This window comes from Acomys russatus, chromosome 13, assembly GCF_903995435.1.
Source record: "Acomys russatus chromosome 13, mAcoRus1.1, whole genome shotgun sequence".
In the NCBI taxonomy this organism is placed as follows: Eukaryota; Metazoa; Chordata; class Mammalia; order Rodentia; family Muridae; genus Acomys; species Acomys russatus.
The window spans coordinates 32,685,263-32,700,241 of NC_067149.1; the positions used below are offsets into that span (position 1 = coordinate 32,685,263).

The following is a 14,979-nucleotide window of genomic DNA, read 5'->3' on the forward strand; positions in this document are numbered from 1 at the left end:
ATCATTCTTGACATCCTTCATCATTAAAAATATAAAACCACTTTCTTTCCAAACCCCAATTTTATGTCTCACTAACCCTCTCTTTTTCTTCAAATACTTACCACAGTTTTATACATTTATTTATTTGCTGATTTATCTTACACATCCTCCAATTAGAATACAAAATCAATAACAACAGCAGCTTTAGTGGGCCTGGTGGCTGCTATATTTTCAGCACATATTAAGCCCACTAATAAATGTTTTTTCAATAATTGCAAGAAAAAATGAATAGACTTACTATTTTCTCATTTTCACTTAGCCTCGTGTCCCTAATATTTCCTTTCTTATGTTTTTCTTCTCTTTAGTGAGCAGCTTCAGCATGCATATATGCCTGGATTAATCCATTCATATAGACTGTCTCAGAGTCATCTTAATATTGCCTTTTCCTCATACCTCACATCCAATCAGCTTTTCTCCTTTGCTGGCATTCTAAATGCCTGAAAAACAGCTCTCTCATTATTTTTGGTTGCTTTTTTCCCACTGGCAATGCCCAATTATCTCAGTGTTTTCAATGTTGGATAAATAATCTCTCTGATGTGTGATTTCTCATCCTTTATCTTTGCTTCAGTGAATCATAGATCTAAACATGCCATAATCCTACATAAAAAGAAAGCTTGCATGGCTTCTGTTTTCAGATCAGATACACATATCTGTCATGTCATTTAAAGTCAGCCCTTCAAAGGCATTCTAAACTGACTGTTACAGTCTTTGTACCCATGGTTCTCTTAGTTTCTTATTATCCATGACAGTTATATTTTTTGAGTGGCATGCACTTTGCCATCTCTACTCACACAATGCTTGTAAATATAACTTTTATTAGCCTGATATAATTGTCATCTTGTAGGCTTACTGTTGAATGAGCTTACCCTTTGTAATTCCTTCTGAAATCTAGTTTGCTGGTTCAACTCAGCTGTTCTGATTCAAATTCTTCTCCAAGCCGACTGATACAAACTAGCTTCTTTCTATTTCTCATCAAATTGCTGTGCTAGAAAAGCTGTCTCTAAACTCCATGAACTGAACAGACAAAATCATCTGTACTCTACTGCTGAACTCTACTGTCTTCTTGTCTTTCTGTACTGTCTCTCTGTTCTCCTATATTGTCTGTCTGTCTGTCTGGCCCCTACTTCTTCTCTATTGTCTATCTTCTTCTCCTTCTTTGGCTGCTCTTAAGTAGCTCCTCTTTTCTGTCTGTTCTCTAGAGAGTTGCGAGTATCCTGTCTCTGAATCATTCCATCAAATCTTTCTGTAATTTGGCACTTTGTCTGCCCCTCAATTAGATATCACTTGCAAACATGGATGCTTTCTTCTACAAATTAACCTTACCTACATTATTTGGGATTAAATATGTGTACTTGTGGTATATCTGTATTCCATCCAGATCATACTTTAATCTAGGACATGCCTTCATTCATTCAGATCACGTAGACCTAGAAAGTCTTTGGATGTGATCCTTTGACAAAACAGCCATGTTGCTGGATGAAAATTTCTCTGTATATGCTTCTGCACAGAACTTACTGTACATAACTTCCATTTCAGGAATGTTCATACTTTCCTGCTTAGACACATACATGGCTTAAATATTGCTTCCTTTGGCACACTTCCTTAAGCCCCTGGTCAAATTAATTGCTTCCTCATTTGACACTCATTAAAATTATATTTATGCTTTTGGTATAATACTTAACTTGCAATATTGTAGTCATTTAATTATTCTCCCATTGGTGTTTCTTCCTGGAGTGTATCTCATATGAATTCAGAGTGCAGGTCTGGGGACCAGATGGCTTAGGTTCAAAATTGAGTTCCTACTGCTCACTAATAAATTACTTAGTCTTTTTACTCATCAATATCTTCATTTTTAAAGCAGGATTCTTATAGTCTTCTTCACAGAGTTCTTTTAAGGATCAAAGGTCAGAGTTTTTCACATACAAGTTCAATTTTAGCCTTGACCTTTACTCTGTGATGAAATTGCTCTTATTTGATCTTTGATATGAGTAATGTCTACTAATTTATTAATATCTTGCACTGTCAGTTCACAAAGAAAATTTGTCACAGTTATAACAGTTATATTATATATTATATTAGTTATAACTAATATCTGTCATCTGTGTTTTCCTGTGTTTTACTCTTTGCTGTGTTTTATTGCTGTGAAAGAGTAATAGCAAAACAAGCAATAAAGCATAATGCTATATCCTTCTGGCCTAAGCCTGAAAGGATTAATAAAATGTAGAATATATGTACTGAATGACCCTTATTGTGAGTTGTTATGTTCTTTGCATTATTCCTAATGCTTCAAATCATTTTTATGCAGGGTTAATCTGCTAGTTTCAAATCACTAGGTCACCACACATATCTAATGAGCTGGAATGCCTATGCTGCTGTGCAGTTTAGGAATTATAAACAGATTGTGCCCGGTGGGGAGAAGTCAGGCAGTGGGGTATAATCTTTGAAGGGATATTAGGACTCTGCACTTCTCTTTCTGTTTCACAGTGACTATAAATCAAACTTATAAAATATGCATTATCCATTTGTATTTTAGCACAGTATGCCCAAAGAAGTATGGATGGAGAATCAGATTGTTGTTAGATCTTTACAAAAGAAAATTTTAATTCCAGAAAAGCTAATAATAGACAACAAAGAAAGAACATTAAATTAGAATCCTAGTGCCTTTGCCATAACATTGCAGATTTTATTTTAATTTATATTGAAATATTTATTTTTGGAACTCATTTACTGTAAAAGTTTTGTCTTCATACTGAATAAGACACTTCTTAGAGTATTGTTATAATCACAGGTGATTTTAAAGTATGCTGTGTCTTCCACCCAAATACTTGATCACTTATTGTTACAAATATCTATGCTTCTTCTCCTGAGAAATTCCTAAAAGAGGCTACTTGAAAACTATTGTGATTGCTTCAAATGTGGCAAACAAGCCACTGGCCAAAAGGTCCTCATTTCTACTACAGACAGAATTCTGCCTAAAAACAGCAAGATTGGATGCAGGTAGAGTTTATGGCCAGACTCTGCAAAGACAGAGTAAGCAAGTCCTCAATAGTTTCTGCCTCACAAATATGTCTTCCAGATATATTGGGCCGGAAGGCTGAAGCTGATGCTCCAATGTTATAGAGAGTTTTTGGTGACTATTCAGGTAGAAAACTGTTTCTGTCATCTTTTCATTTAGGAAGCTACTCATCTGTACTCTTGTCATACTCAGATAATCAAGTTTACTTTCTCAAGTCTTGGAGGCAATTGCAGACCAGGTAGCTTAGTTATACAATGAAGTTTAATTGTTTAGGGATTAAGATGTTTTTAGGTCTGGATAGGTATTCTAAATTAATAATGACAATATGTAGTAGAGATTGATTTACATTTAGAAATTTAGATACACCATGGTAGGAAAGTTGTCTTCTTCAAGGCTGTCAAATACAAATAGCCAAAACATTAATATGTAACATTTATATAATTCCTGATTGTGTCATGGTTCTTCTTGTCATGGAGAATTTTTTGTATATATATGTAATAAGTTAAAAGTAACTATTTTAATTTCTTGAATCTGATATTAGAGCCTCAAAGACTTCCAACTCTTTTATATAAAAAATGAGCATTACCTTTGAAAGGATAAACAGAGGAACATAAGCTCACTTCACTATAGCATGAAAAAAATCTGACAAGCAGATTTAAAAAATCATGCTTAAAACCCAAACTTTTATTTATCATTTGGTGTGACTTCAGCAATCAGAGGCTGAGTCCTGAGCACTGCTGAGGAAAACACCACAGAATGGAAAGTTTGACTGATGAGAACTCACAATAAAATAAAAATTGATTTGAGTCATCCATACAATGAAAAGACAAAAGGAAATAGGAAAGAGATCAGTGTTAGTGATGGAATCATCTCATGGGCAGCCTCTGACCTCAGAATGGACCTCAATTTAGGATGCAGTAGATGGACACAGTGCTGTCATGCTTGGAGCCACTGCCAAATATCCAGTGTTTCCATCTGTGATATATTAATCTTAAGGTCTACTAGCAAGGGGCAGCTGAGGCTCAGGTCTTATGTCTACCTGCCCAAACATTAACAGGTTTTATATTTCTTTTTTCATGTAGGCACTGGGGTGTATGAAGGAAGCATATCCACCTCCACTCCCTTCCTACGTGAAGGACATTAGTTGCCTGTAATGGTGCCCCCTACATCATCGTTTTTTTTTTTCTTTTTCATGTTTGAAATACATGCATATGTGCCTTACAGAATGGGGAGACTTTGGTCTCAAGTTCCTCATCTATTAAACTGAAATGGCTGTTTTCATTTCACAAGTGTGTCATGGGACGTGTCATGGCATTTGGTGTTTGTAATTGTCATTTGAACACTGCCAGTCACTTCCACAAATGTTATGACTTACCAGGCTATAGATGTAGTTAAGTTGGTAGACTTCTGGCTAGGACACATAAAACCCTGGGTTCTGTCACTAGCAACAAATAAGCTGCGTTTGGTAGTCCATGCCAGCAAACTAAGTACTGTGAACCGATTACAGGAGACTCAAAAGTTCAGGGTCAATATCCAGTTTGAACTTACTGCTTTCAAACTAGCCTCGGCTATATAAACTACTTCTCAGAAAATATACACTCCATTTGGCATTTCTCAGGTTTGAACAGAATTTTTATCAGAGTAAAAGTAAGCAATGTAAATAAATTAAAACTTTTGTGAGTCTCTTTACACAGCAATATTGATGGAATGACTTTACATGCCAGTACTCTTTGTGGGATGTGATAATAGCGAAAATACTGTACAGAAATTCTGTGGTAAAAAGAACATAAAAGCTGCTCTATACCCTTATTATCTCAAAGTTTGTTACTATCTCAGTATCTTCTAACAATATCCAGTCATCGGTTTTAAAAGAAAAACAGAAATTATTATTTATATGTATTTTTGTTAATTCTTTGAGAATTTCATACATTGAATTCTGATTAAATTCACCCTGTCCCCTGACTCCTTCCATATCTAAGGCCTGTTCCACATCCAACTCCATTTCTTGTCTTTCTTTTCTTTTTTTTTAATTCTATCTAGTCTACTTGTTCCCTACATTCTTTGGATGTGTGACCATCCAGCTGATCATGTTACACCAATCATGGTCTACATGCTCAAAGAAAAGTAACTATACTTCTTCAAGGAAATAGCCACCAGTTATCTCAGCCAGTGACTGAATTATATTTTCACCTGGCATTTCCATTCTAATATGAAGTTTGACTTGAAATTGCACAGGTTTTTGCATACTGCTAGAACTACTGTGACTTCATATGTGAACCACCCTGTGGTGTCCAGAAAACACTATTTCCTGGTAGTCTTCTACCACTGCTGGATCTGAAATGTTTTTCGTTCTCTTCTTCAGTTATGATCCCCATTAGTCCTTTAGTATTACACATCTTTGTTTCAATTATGTAAACTGTGAAGAAATAGTAAAACATGAAAACCTTTTCTTCCAAGTAAAATTCTTCCCAGATATGACCCTTGTTAACATTTGGTAAAGTTAGCATCATCTTTCAAGGCATTTGAAGAGCTATGTGAGTATGTAGATAAGTAAGGATGAATGAAAGTTGAACTTTTGTGCAAATGAGACCAGGAGCTGATGAGGCACAGCATTCCTGCCTCAACTTCTTGTGTGCTAGGATCACAGTCGTGCACCACAGAGCATAACTTAAGTATCATCCTTAAACATGCTGACTAAGAAAAATCGATCCCCATGCTTCTGCATTAAGTCTGTCACACTGGACAAAAAGATTGCAGGATACCATTGTGTTTGAAATACACCTTAGTGTGGGTAAGAACAGGGCATTGAGAATACCTGTAGACATTTCTGCACTGTTTTCTGTGGAGAATACTCTTTGTTAAACTAAAGTTAGTATTGAATTTTCTTTTGCCCATAGATTAGCTGAGATTTAATCCTGGTCTTGCAAGTGCTTCATGTTTGAAAATAAGTCCTTTAGCCTGCACATCCTTTGGTGTTGAGTGTTTCTTTTCTTAAATATCCGTAGAGTTTGGAAGTGTTTTCTGTTGACAGCCCAGTTGTCTTCATCATATTTCTGGTACCTCTGTCTTATTTCTAACTAAGTAACATCCAATCTTTCTATTCTTGTATACAGTGTGTGACAACTTTCGAGAGTTTTGTGGCTTTCCTGAACTAATGTGTTATTTTATATTGGGTAATTTCTGTCTATCTCTGGCATGCTGTGATTATTTCTGTCATTTAATCAGTGTATTGAATTACCCCACCACATCTTTCCTACGCTGTTCATGCTTGAGCAGTCTTTATAAAAAGACTTTCTTATCTCCTAGTAGGGAGCGTATTCCTCAACTTATTTATCTTCTCTGGTACCTGCATGGTTTCTTTGTTGAAACACCTGTTTGGAATTTGGCTATATTGTGGAAACACACATTTTGTATACTTGGGGATTCATGGAGTTGGTTGAAATGCAGTAACTTCCTCAAATCACTGACACTGCTCTTAAGATTTTTAAAATGATTTTCATTAAGCTTAGCCTTGGAAAAAACTCTAAGTATGCATCACTAGGAAAGGTCACACTTTTCTAATGGGCTCTGCAGATACAGCTGCAAGTGGGCAGACCCAAGTTTCAAAAATGGAGTCAGCTTTACAGTGATCTAGATAACCATTTCAATGCTGTTCTGTAAGAATATTTGCTCAACTATGTTCATAGCTGCTTTATTCATAAGAGCCAAAGTGTGGAAACAACCTAGATGTCCCTCAATTGAAGAATGGTTAAAGAAACTGTGGTTCATTTACACAGTGATATACTGTGCAGCTATTAAAAACAAAGAAATCTTGAAATTTGCAGGCCAATGGATGGAACTAGAAAAGATCATCCTGAGTGAGGTAACCCAGACCCAGAAAGACAGACATGGTATATACTCACTTAAGAGGATATTAGCCCCATAATACCACACTACAATACACAGACATAAGGAAGGAGGACCCTAAGGAGAACACTTGATTCTCATCCAGAGGGACAAATAAAATAGACACCAGAGCAATTGAAGAGCAGGAATAGGACAGGAGCCTACCATAGAGGTCCTCTGAAAGACTCCACCCAGCAGAGGATAGAAGCAGATTCTGAGACTCACAGCCAAACTCCACTTGCATATAGCCATAATATTATGACAAAATATATAAGCAGAATAGCATTAAATGCTAAAACAATCATAAGTAATGAGGTCATAGGTGTTGTTCACATCTGCTAAGGCTGCTTTGATTACAAGTTTCAAGCTTTTACACACTGGCTCTGTTGTCTTTCCAAATTGAGAAGTTTGCCTTAAATGGTAAGACTTTTGGATTCCGTAGCACTACACACACAGACTGAAAACACTGTGAATAAGTCATAATGACAGGTGCATCGTTCAAACAGTATATTACCGTAGGCTGGCAAGTGCACTGTACACTGCACTCTGTACAATGCACTTTATTGTGTGTATTGGCTCTTCTGCCTTACCTCCCTTGGCTTTCTCCCACAGAATTTCTGTCCATTGTATAATGTACAGCTGAGCAAGAGAAACATCCAACCACACTAAATGTGGGAGCAGGGACTCATTCTAGCAGCCTGTTGTGAGATGTTGTAGCCTCTGAGAACTAACAAGTGAATTGATGCAGAGATGAACAAGGACAGTAGAGGACCAGAATGAGTTGCACTGCATTGATTGATAGTTATTTCATGAAAAAAGGAGACAGCCATTGAATAAGTTTGGATTACAAATGATGTTTTATTTGGTTAAAAAAATGGTTAAATAGGGTAAAAGAGCATATGAGTAAGGCATGTTAATTATTTAATTCTATTGCGATGGTGTAAATGAATGTTCTTTGTAGGAAGAATAAGCTACTAAATTTGGGGTGAAAAGTGATCAGTTCACAAAACTGATGTACATCATTCAGAAAATAATCATTTGAAAAAATTTTATTGCAATACATTTTAATGATCGTATGTATAAAATAATTATGTGTAATTATTTTTGTTTGTTTGTTTGTTAGTTTTTGAGGCAGGGTTTCTCTGTGTAACCTTGGCTATCCTAGACTTTCTTTGTAGAGTAGGTTGTCCTTGAACTCAGAGATCTGCCTTCCTCTCCTTTCCTTAGTGCTGGAATTACAGGGGTGTACCACTGCACCCGGCTTATGCAATAATTTTATATGTAATAATTATATATATGTAATTTTATATTATAAATATGGGGGTACAAATATCAGGGGACAACTTCCAGGAGTGTGTCCTTGCTTTTCTTCTTGACAACGCAGCTCACTGTTGTTTCTGGTGCTTCCCTGCACAGCCTTGTCTAGCTTATACTGTATATGATTTTTTTCACACTGTTTCTAGGACTAGAACCCAATCACCCGGCTTGTGCAGCTTGCACACTTACCTCCTGAGCTATCTCATCAGGACAGAAAAAAATTATAATTCTTGAAGAATATTCTCTAAGCTCACACTTGGTATTATGTAACAGTTTCTAATGTGTGCAGAGCTGAAATTTAATATGAATGTGTCCTGACCCATGGGAAAGTGTCTCAGTGGATATTTTCTTTTCTCTCCTCAGGTGAAGGTCGTTTCAGCCGTCCTATTTTTATTCAGGAGCCACAAGATGTGATTTTTCCTTTGGATTTATCCAGATCTGAAATTATTTTGACTTGTACTGCAAATGGATATCCTTCTCCACACTACAGGTAAAAGAATACTTATTTGTATAAATGTTGTCTTCTTTGTTGTTACTGAAAAACAGATACACAATAAAGACTTTCAGATATACCCTACATTTTAGGAGTAGACCTCATGATATCTTTCCACTGTCATTCAGCCTTTTCTACACAACTCATAGAAGCATTTTTACATATTCAGAACCTTGATGCATTTTTATGCTGTGTTATAGGCATCATTTCCAGGTAACCACAACTATGTATTTCTCTGCAGTTTATTTGACACTTATTCTTGGCATTCGTGACAAACATAGCTATATGTACATAGAACTAAAAAGAATGAGCAAAGACAGCACTGAATGGAGGAGTGGGAAGAAAGTGAGAAGAGAGGTTTACAACTTGAAAACCATATCAGCTTATTTTGCATTTTGTATACATTTCCTTCAGTTGAAGTGGACTTCCTCAGTTTCCATGTACGTATAAAACAGCCTTAAATAAACAGACAATAAAAGTGAAAAATTCAAATTATGCGATCAAATTCTGAAACTCTCCAAGCAGTTCCCGCCCCCCCCGTGCCAAACCAGCGATGGGAAAGGATTGCTTGTCGCTGGACTCTCTAGGAAAATCAGATAGCAGAGAACTTAATCTCAAATGTTCTATTGGAGAAAAGAGATGAGCACATACATACATGATTTCTGTACACAATATACTTTCTGTCAGAAGAAGTAGGGACATAGATGATGACTTCTGTTACCAGGAGAAAACAAATCCATTCAGTAAATGGTATTCTCTCCTAGAAGGCAAGAGAGGCAGTGAAGCCTTAAGAGATGTCATTCTTTTTTTTTAATTAAGTTATTCAGATTACACCCAATTGTTATCCCCTCACTTGCATCTTCCCTTTCCTCCCTCCCTCTTTCACTCTATTCCCCTCCCCTAGGTCTGTGACAGAAGGGGACCTCCTCCCCTACAATGTGGTCACAGACTGGCAAGTCTCGTCCTGGTAGCCTGCTTAACTGTGTTACATTTACACTATGGAATACTACTCAGCTATTAAAAACAAGAAAATCCTGCAATTTGCAGGCAAATGGATGGAACTAGAAATGATCGTCCTAAGTGAGTTAACCCAGACCCAGAAAGACTCACATGGTATATACATACTTGTAGTTGGACACTAGCCCCAAAGGGATGTCCTTTGAAAGTTTTCACTTCCCAGGAGATGTCACTCTCTCTTCATGTATTTCTCTGCTTCATACTGTTAATGACTTCCTGAGACCAAGCAGCATACACATCATGAAAGTTTTATAATGGATGGACACAAGGATTCACAGGACAGTAATGACAGCACAGACAAGAGGACTTTTTCCATGGAGTCAAGATTCTCCAATTTATTCTGTAGTACAAACAACAGACATACTTAGAATGTAGATTTTGGTGTCCTCCTCCAGGGATCTGGGACTAGGCCCAGAAATAGGTCGGATTCAGGAGCCCCACATGGAGACCATCAATGCCAATGCACGTGGACTCAGGGGGCCTTGCAAAACTGCTAAACCAACCAAGGACAATGAATGCAGTGAACCTAGATCTCCTGTTCAGATCTAGACAACGGATGGATCATTCTCCACGGTTGTGGGGAGAGCAGGAACGGCCTCTGACGTGAATTCTGGTGTTCCCCTTGGTGGGAGGCCCAGCAGCACTCAGAGGAAGGGGAAGCAGGCTATCTGGATGAGAACTGATGTGCTGTGGTCATATGGTGGGGGAGGAGGTCTTCTTCTGACAGAGGTCTATGGGAGGGGAGTAGGGCGGAAGAGGGAGGGAAGGTTGGAACAGGAAGATACAAGTGAGGGGATAACAGTCAGGATGTAATCTTAATAAATTAAAAAAAAAAAGAAAAAACTCATAAATATCATCTTAGAACCTCACAGATAAACTTGGAGGGACTGACTAAAGTTCTGTTCCTCTTCCACATGTTGCCACAATGAATAAATCTCTTTTATTTACTTTTTACATTCACACAAAAAAGTGCTCAAAGCAGAGAACCAATTTGTTAGACCTCTCTCTCTCTCTCTCTCTCTCTCTCTCTCTCTCTCTCTCTCTCTCTCTCTCTCTCTCTCTCTCTCTCTCTCTCTCTCTCACACACACACACACACACACACACACACACACACGCATACACACACACACACACACACACAATGCATGAATGTGCATGTTATCAAATAGAGTCCCCCATCCTTATTTTCCAGTTAGGTCTCAAATAGCTATGAATGAAATTCCCCAGTAAAAGGATCCGATTCCAGTTCAAATTCATCACACCTCCTAGAACCAATGTATTAGTTCCTATGCTTAAAAACATGCATCCAACGTGTGTTTTCTATTTTTTATCATAGAACAATTCCCTTGGATGTATAATCATGTCAGTGAAGTGTGTCTGACAATCACATGAATGAAGTGGAACTATTTCTCCATTTATTTAAGCATATTAATTAGGATAAAACCCACATCCAGAGCTGAACTCCTGATCTATATGCGCAGTATTATAATCATTGTACCATAGTGATTAGAATGATTGCAGGGCTACTGTGAAGAATTCATTTGCTGCAGCTAAGCCAACAACTTTGAGTTTGTGTTGAAAAAACAATTACTGTGCTTAATTAGGAGCATGTAATGATGACAGCAGTTATTTCACTGATTGATTCCAAAGTTAAAGAGAGCTGGCAAACTAAGTATGGTATACCCTTCTCTTTGAAAATGATAGTGAACACGAGGGTCTGAGATCACACCTTGTAAGCAAATTATGAAAGACAGGTTTACACTGAGTCCAAGGGGAATATTGGCATCTTAAGACAGGCCAGAGGAAGAGAAGTTTCCTGCATTCTCTGTCCTAAGAGCTCGGAGAAGAAGCAGGATGTATACATTACTTTTGAAAAAACTGCAGAAAACCCAAGGTGGATAGATAGATTTTTTTTATGACTGTCATTTTTGTTTTATTACAAAGAAGTTGTCGCATACAGAACGTGGGGAAATCACTTTAAATTTGACAGATTGGCTCAAATCCCATGACTGAATTGATATTTGACCCATCACTCCATATCTTTATTAGTTCAGGGGATTACCTAATTCTGCATTTTTTTCCATTTTAGTAAGCATTAGTCAGACTTTCTCCAATGAATCTGTCACAGTGCCACACCCCAAATCAAAGATATCCAGAATAACTTTGCAGAATGTCACTCTTTTCTCACAATTATCCACCCTAACAAAATGTATTTTCACTATCATATGCCCTTAGGAATGTGGTGTGAATACTACATATACTATGTAGGAAGAGTCCATTTGGCAGTGAGTTCAGGACAAATTAATCTAAAGCAGTGGTTCTCAACCTGTGGGTCTCCATCCCTTTGGAGGTCAACCAACCCTTTCACAGGAGTCACCTAAGACCATTGGAAAACACAGATATTTTCATTACAGTTCATAAGAGTAACAAGATTGCAGTTATTAAGTAGCAACAAAAATAATTTTATGTGTATGGGTCACCACAGCATGAGGAACTGTATTAAAGGGTCTCAGCGTTAGGAAGCTTGAGAATTACTGCCCTAAAACGTGGAGACAGTAAAAGAAGCAGACAGTCTTTCATTGTTTCCCTCGCCCTTATATTTTAAAGCTAAGGATAAAGTTCTCAATTCAGAAATCGCTTCCTGAAACCCTAACCAAAGGGACTTACTTTTCCCCAGAGACACATGCCATCAATGAGATCATGCACAGCAGGTTCCTGCTGAGTTTTCACTAACCGTAAACATCAGAACTCACTCGCTGTCATTTTGATCCTGACAACTGTGCACTCTTAAACCTAACACTTCAATATACAGATATGTCTGTGTTTAGGGGTTGTGTTTGTGAAAACACCAATTTAGTGTAAAAGCAATACTGAATGACTGGGTTTGTCCTAATCTGCCCTCTGTCATCGGCCTTCAGCCATGACCCCAACACTCAGTGAGGAGAGGTTATGCAATATTATCCCACCTCTACGGGTGCTAGTTATGTGAGTCATTATTCCTAAATTCTTATTTCCATAAATGCTTTAGAAGACAACATATGACTTACAGCTTTGAGGTATATATATATATCTCATTAATGTGCAACATTGATAATTTAAAATATGATGTTGGGAGGTGCCCAATGAGAGAAGTGACTCTTCTAAGAGGTGGTGGATGCATATTCAAGGATCTTGAAATGACCGAGTGGAGTCTTCTAAAGATATTTGTGCCTCCTTCCAAATAGTGCTAATGTCCGTTTACAGATAGATGGTCGATGCACTCAAAGACTGTTGACCAATAGCTAAGCTGAGAGAATTCAGCCTCTTAAAATAAAGCTCTCAAGCTGCATTTGTTTTGCTAGCATATAATTTTAGGTTGGCTTCCTTAACTACCACTGAAATATTTTCATAGTAATTAACTTTCCAAGTGGCAGACTCACAAAGACAATCATATCCTGAAACTTTCAGGCTATTATTGTTTTGTTATCAGCCTTGAATGGGTGTTGTCAAACCCTTGCTGGCATTCTTTATGCTGGGGGGAATGTACCTTTCTTGGGTTTCTGTTTCTAAACCATTTCTGACATTCAGTTTTACAGTGTCAGCTGTGGGGATTCAGGTATGGTATACATTATTTTGAAAAGTCTCTAAAGAAATATATGTCAGAATTATTGGCTGAAGCCTAATTTTTATTTCTCATGTTAGGAGGTCTGCTGCCCTTCTGGTTTCATGTGAGTGAGGGTTTATAACATATAAATGGTAGAAAGCTTCCAAGGAACATACCAATTCATATCACTGACCCCAGAAGAGTTGTATTTCTCAGGCCTGGTAGCATAAGCCTCTAATCGCAGCTTGTGGGAGAGTAATACAAAAGGATTTCAAGTTCAATACCCATATGGGCTTCAGGGTGTATTTGGAGTCAGATCAGACACCTAGTAAGAACATATGTTAAAATTTTTAAAAATTAAAATGAGGGTGAAGATGCAGTCCAGTGGTACAGCACACAGGCAGAGTGTGTGAGGACCTAGGTTCAAGCCCTTGTACTACATACAAAAGCCAAACACTGTTATCCTTCATGAAACTATTGAGATCACCCCACAGGTAATCATGTGTTTTGTCTTGTTTTTGTTTATTTATCTTTATTCTTATCGGAATACAAATCATATCATTTTTATGATAAACATACAGTTCTTCGTATTACAAATGTAACTTTACTTTTTATTTTCTCCTTGAAGGTGGAAACAGAATGGCACAGACATTGACTTCAGCATGACTTACCACTATAGGCTGGATGGAGGCAGTTTGGCCATCAGCAGCCCCCGCACAGATCAAGATATTGGCACCTACCAGTGTTTGGCCACCAATCCTGTGGGCACCATTCTGAGTAGGAAAGCAAAACTACAGTTTGCATGTAAGTTTGTCGAAAAATCCATACTCAATATATCTTAGAATATAGTCTAGTGATATATCTATGTTGGGCTAAAAAGACAGCTTTGTCAGTAAACTGTTCATTTAAGTTAAATGGAGTATTATATGTATAAAAAGTCCTGGTTGTGCATTTTGTAAATCTAGTTTCCTGAGAATAATGAAAATCTGTTTTTTAAGTGTAGAATATTTTTGAAATTGTATATTGTGAAGTATTCCTAGAATCATCCCTAAAAGGGCCACATGCCAGCATTAAGACTGCATAAATATATCGCTACCCTCTCTTTTTTTCTTTTGAATAAAGTATTAGTGTGAATTGCATGGAAAGAAACCCCAGGGCAGTGGTGTCATCTGGGCCAGGCGGGTGTTTCTCCAGGAACAGCGATCACACACCCACAGTGAGATGTAGGTGGAAATAAAGTGGTTGCCACAGGCAGCCTTTATATTAACTGTAACAATGTCCAGCTGTATCACATAAATGTCATCCAAGTAATTACCTTTGTGACATTTGGGGACATTAGTAGATGAACAATAGACACTGCTTCTTATATCCTTTATATATAGTGTTTCTAGGGATTAAAATGCTTCATATTGGATTCAGTGAAAGCCTTGCTTGAGAGTAATTATATCTCACAACCTGGACAAAACAGAAGGCTTGCATTTCCCTCCGGCATGGCTCCCTGCACTTAGATAAGTCAGGGAACTAGAATGTTAGCTCCTTCTGTTTGGGGCTCATGGAAATGTCTGAGCTGTCTATAACTTCAAAAAAACCCTAATTGATAGGTTTTGTTTAGAAATGTGTGTTCTATT

General features: G+C 37.4%; 1 protein-coding gene across 1 annotated transcript in view; it reads left to right on the forward strand.

Moving 5' to 3' along the window:
• Cntn6 (contactin 6) overlaps positions 1-14,979 on the forward strand; it is a 338,355-nt gene that overhangs the window by 136,162 nt on the left and 187,214 nt on the right. The window contains exons 3-4 of the mRNA XM_051155006.1: positions 8,621-8,747; positions 13,980-14,155. Coding sequence (XP_051010963.1) covers positions 8,621-8,747; positions 13,980-14,155 — 303 coding nt within the window. The remainder of the gene's footprint in view (positions 1-8,620; positions 8,748-13,979; positions 14,156-14,979) is intronic.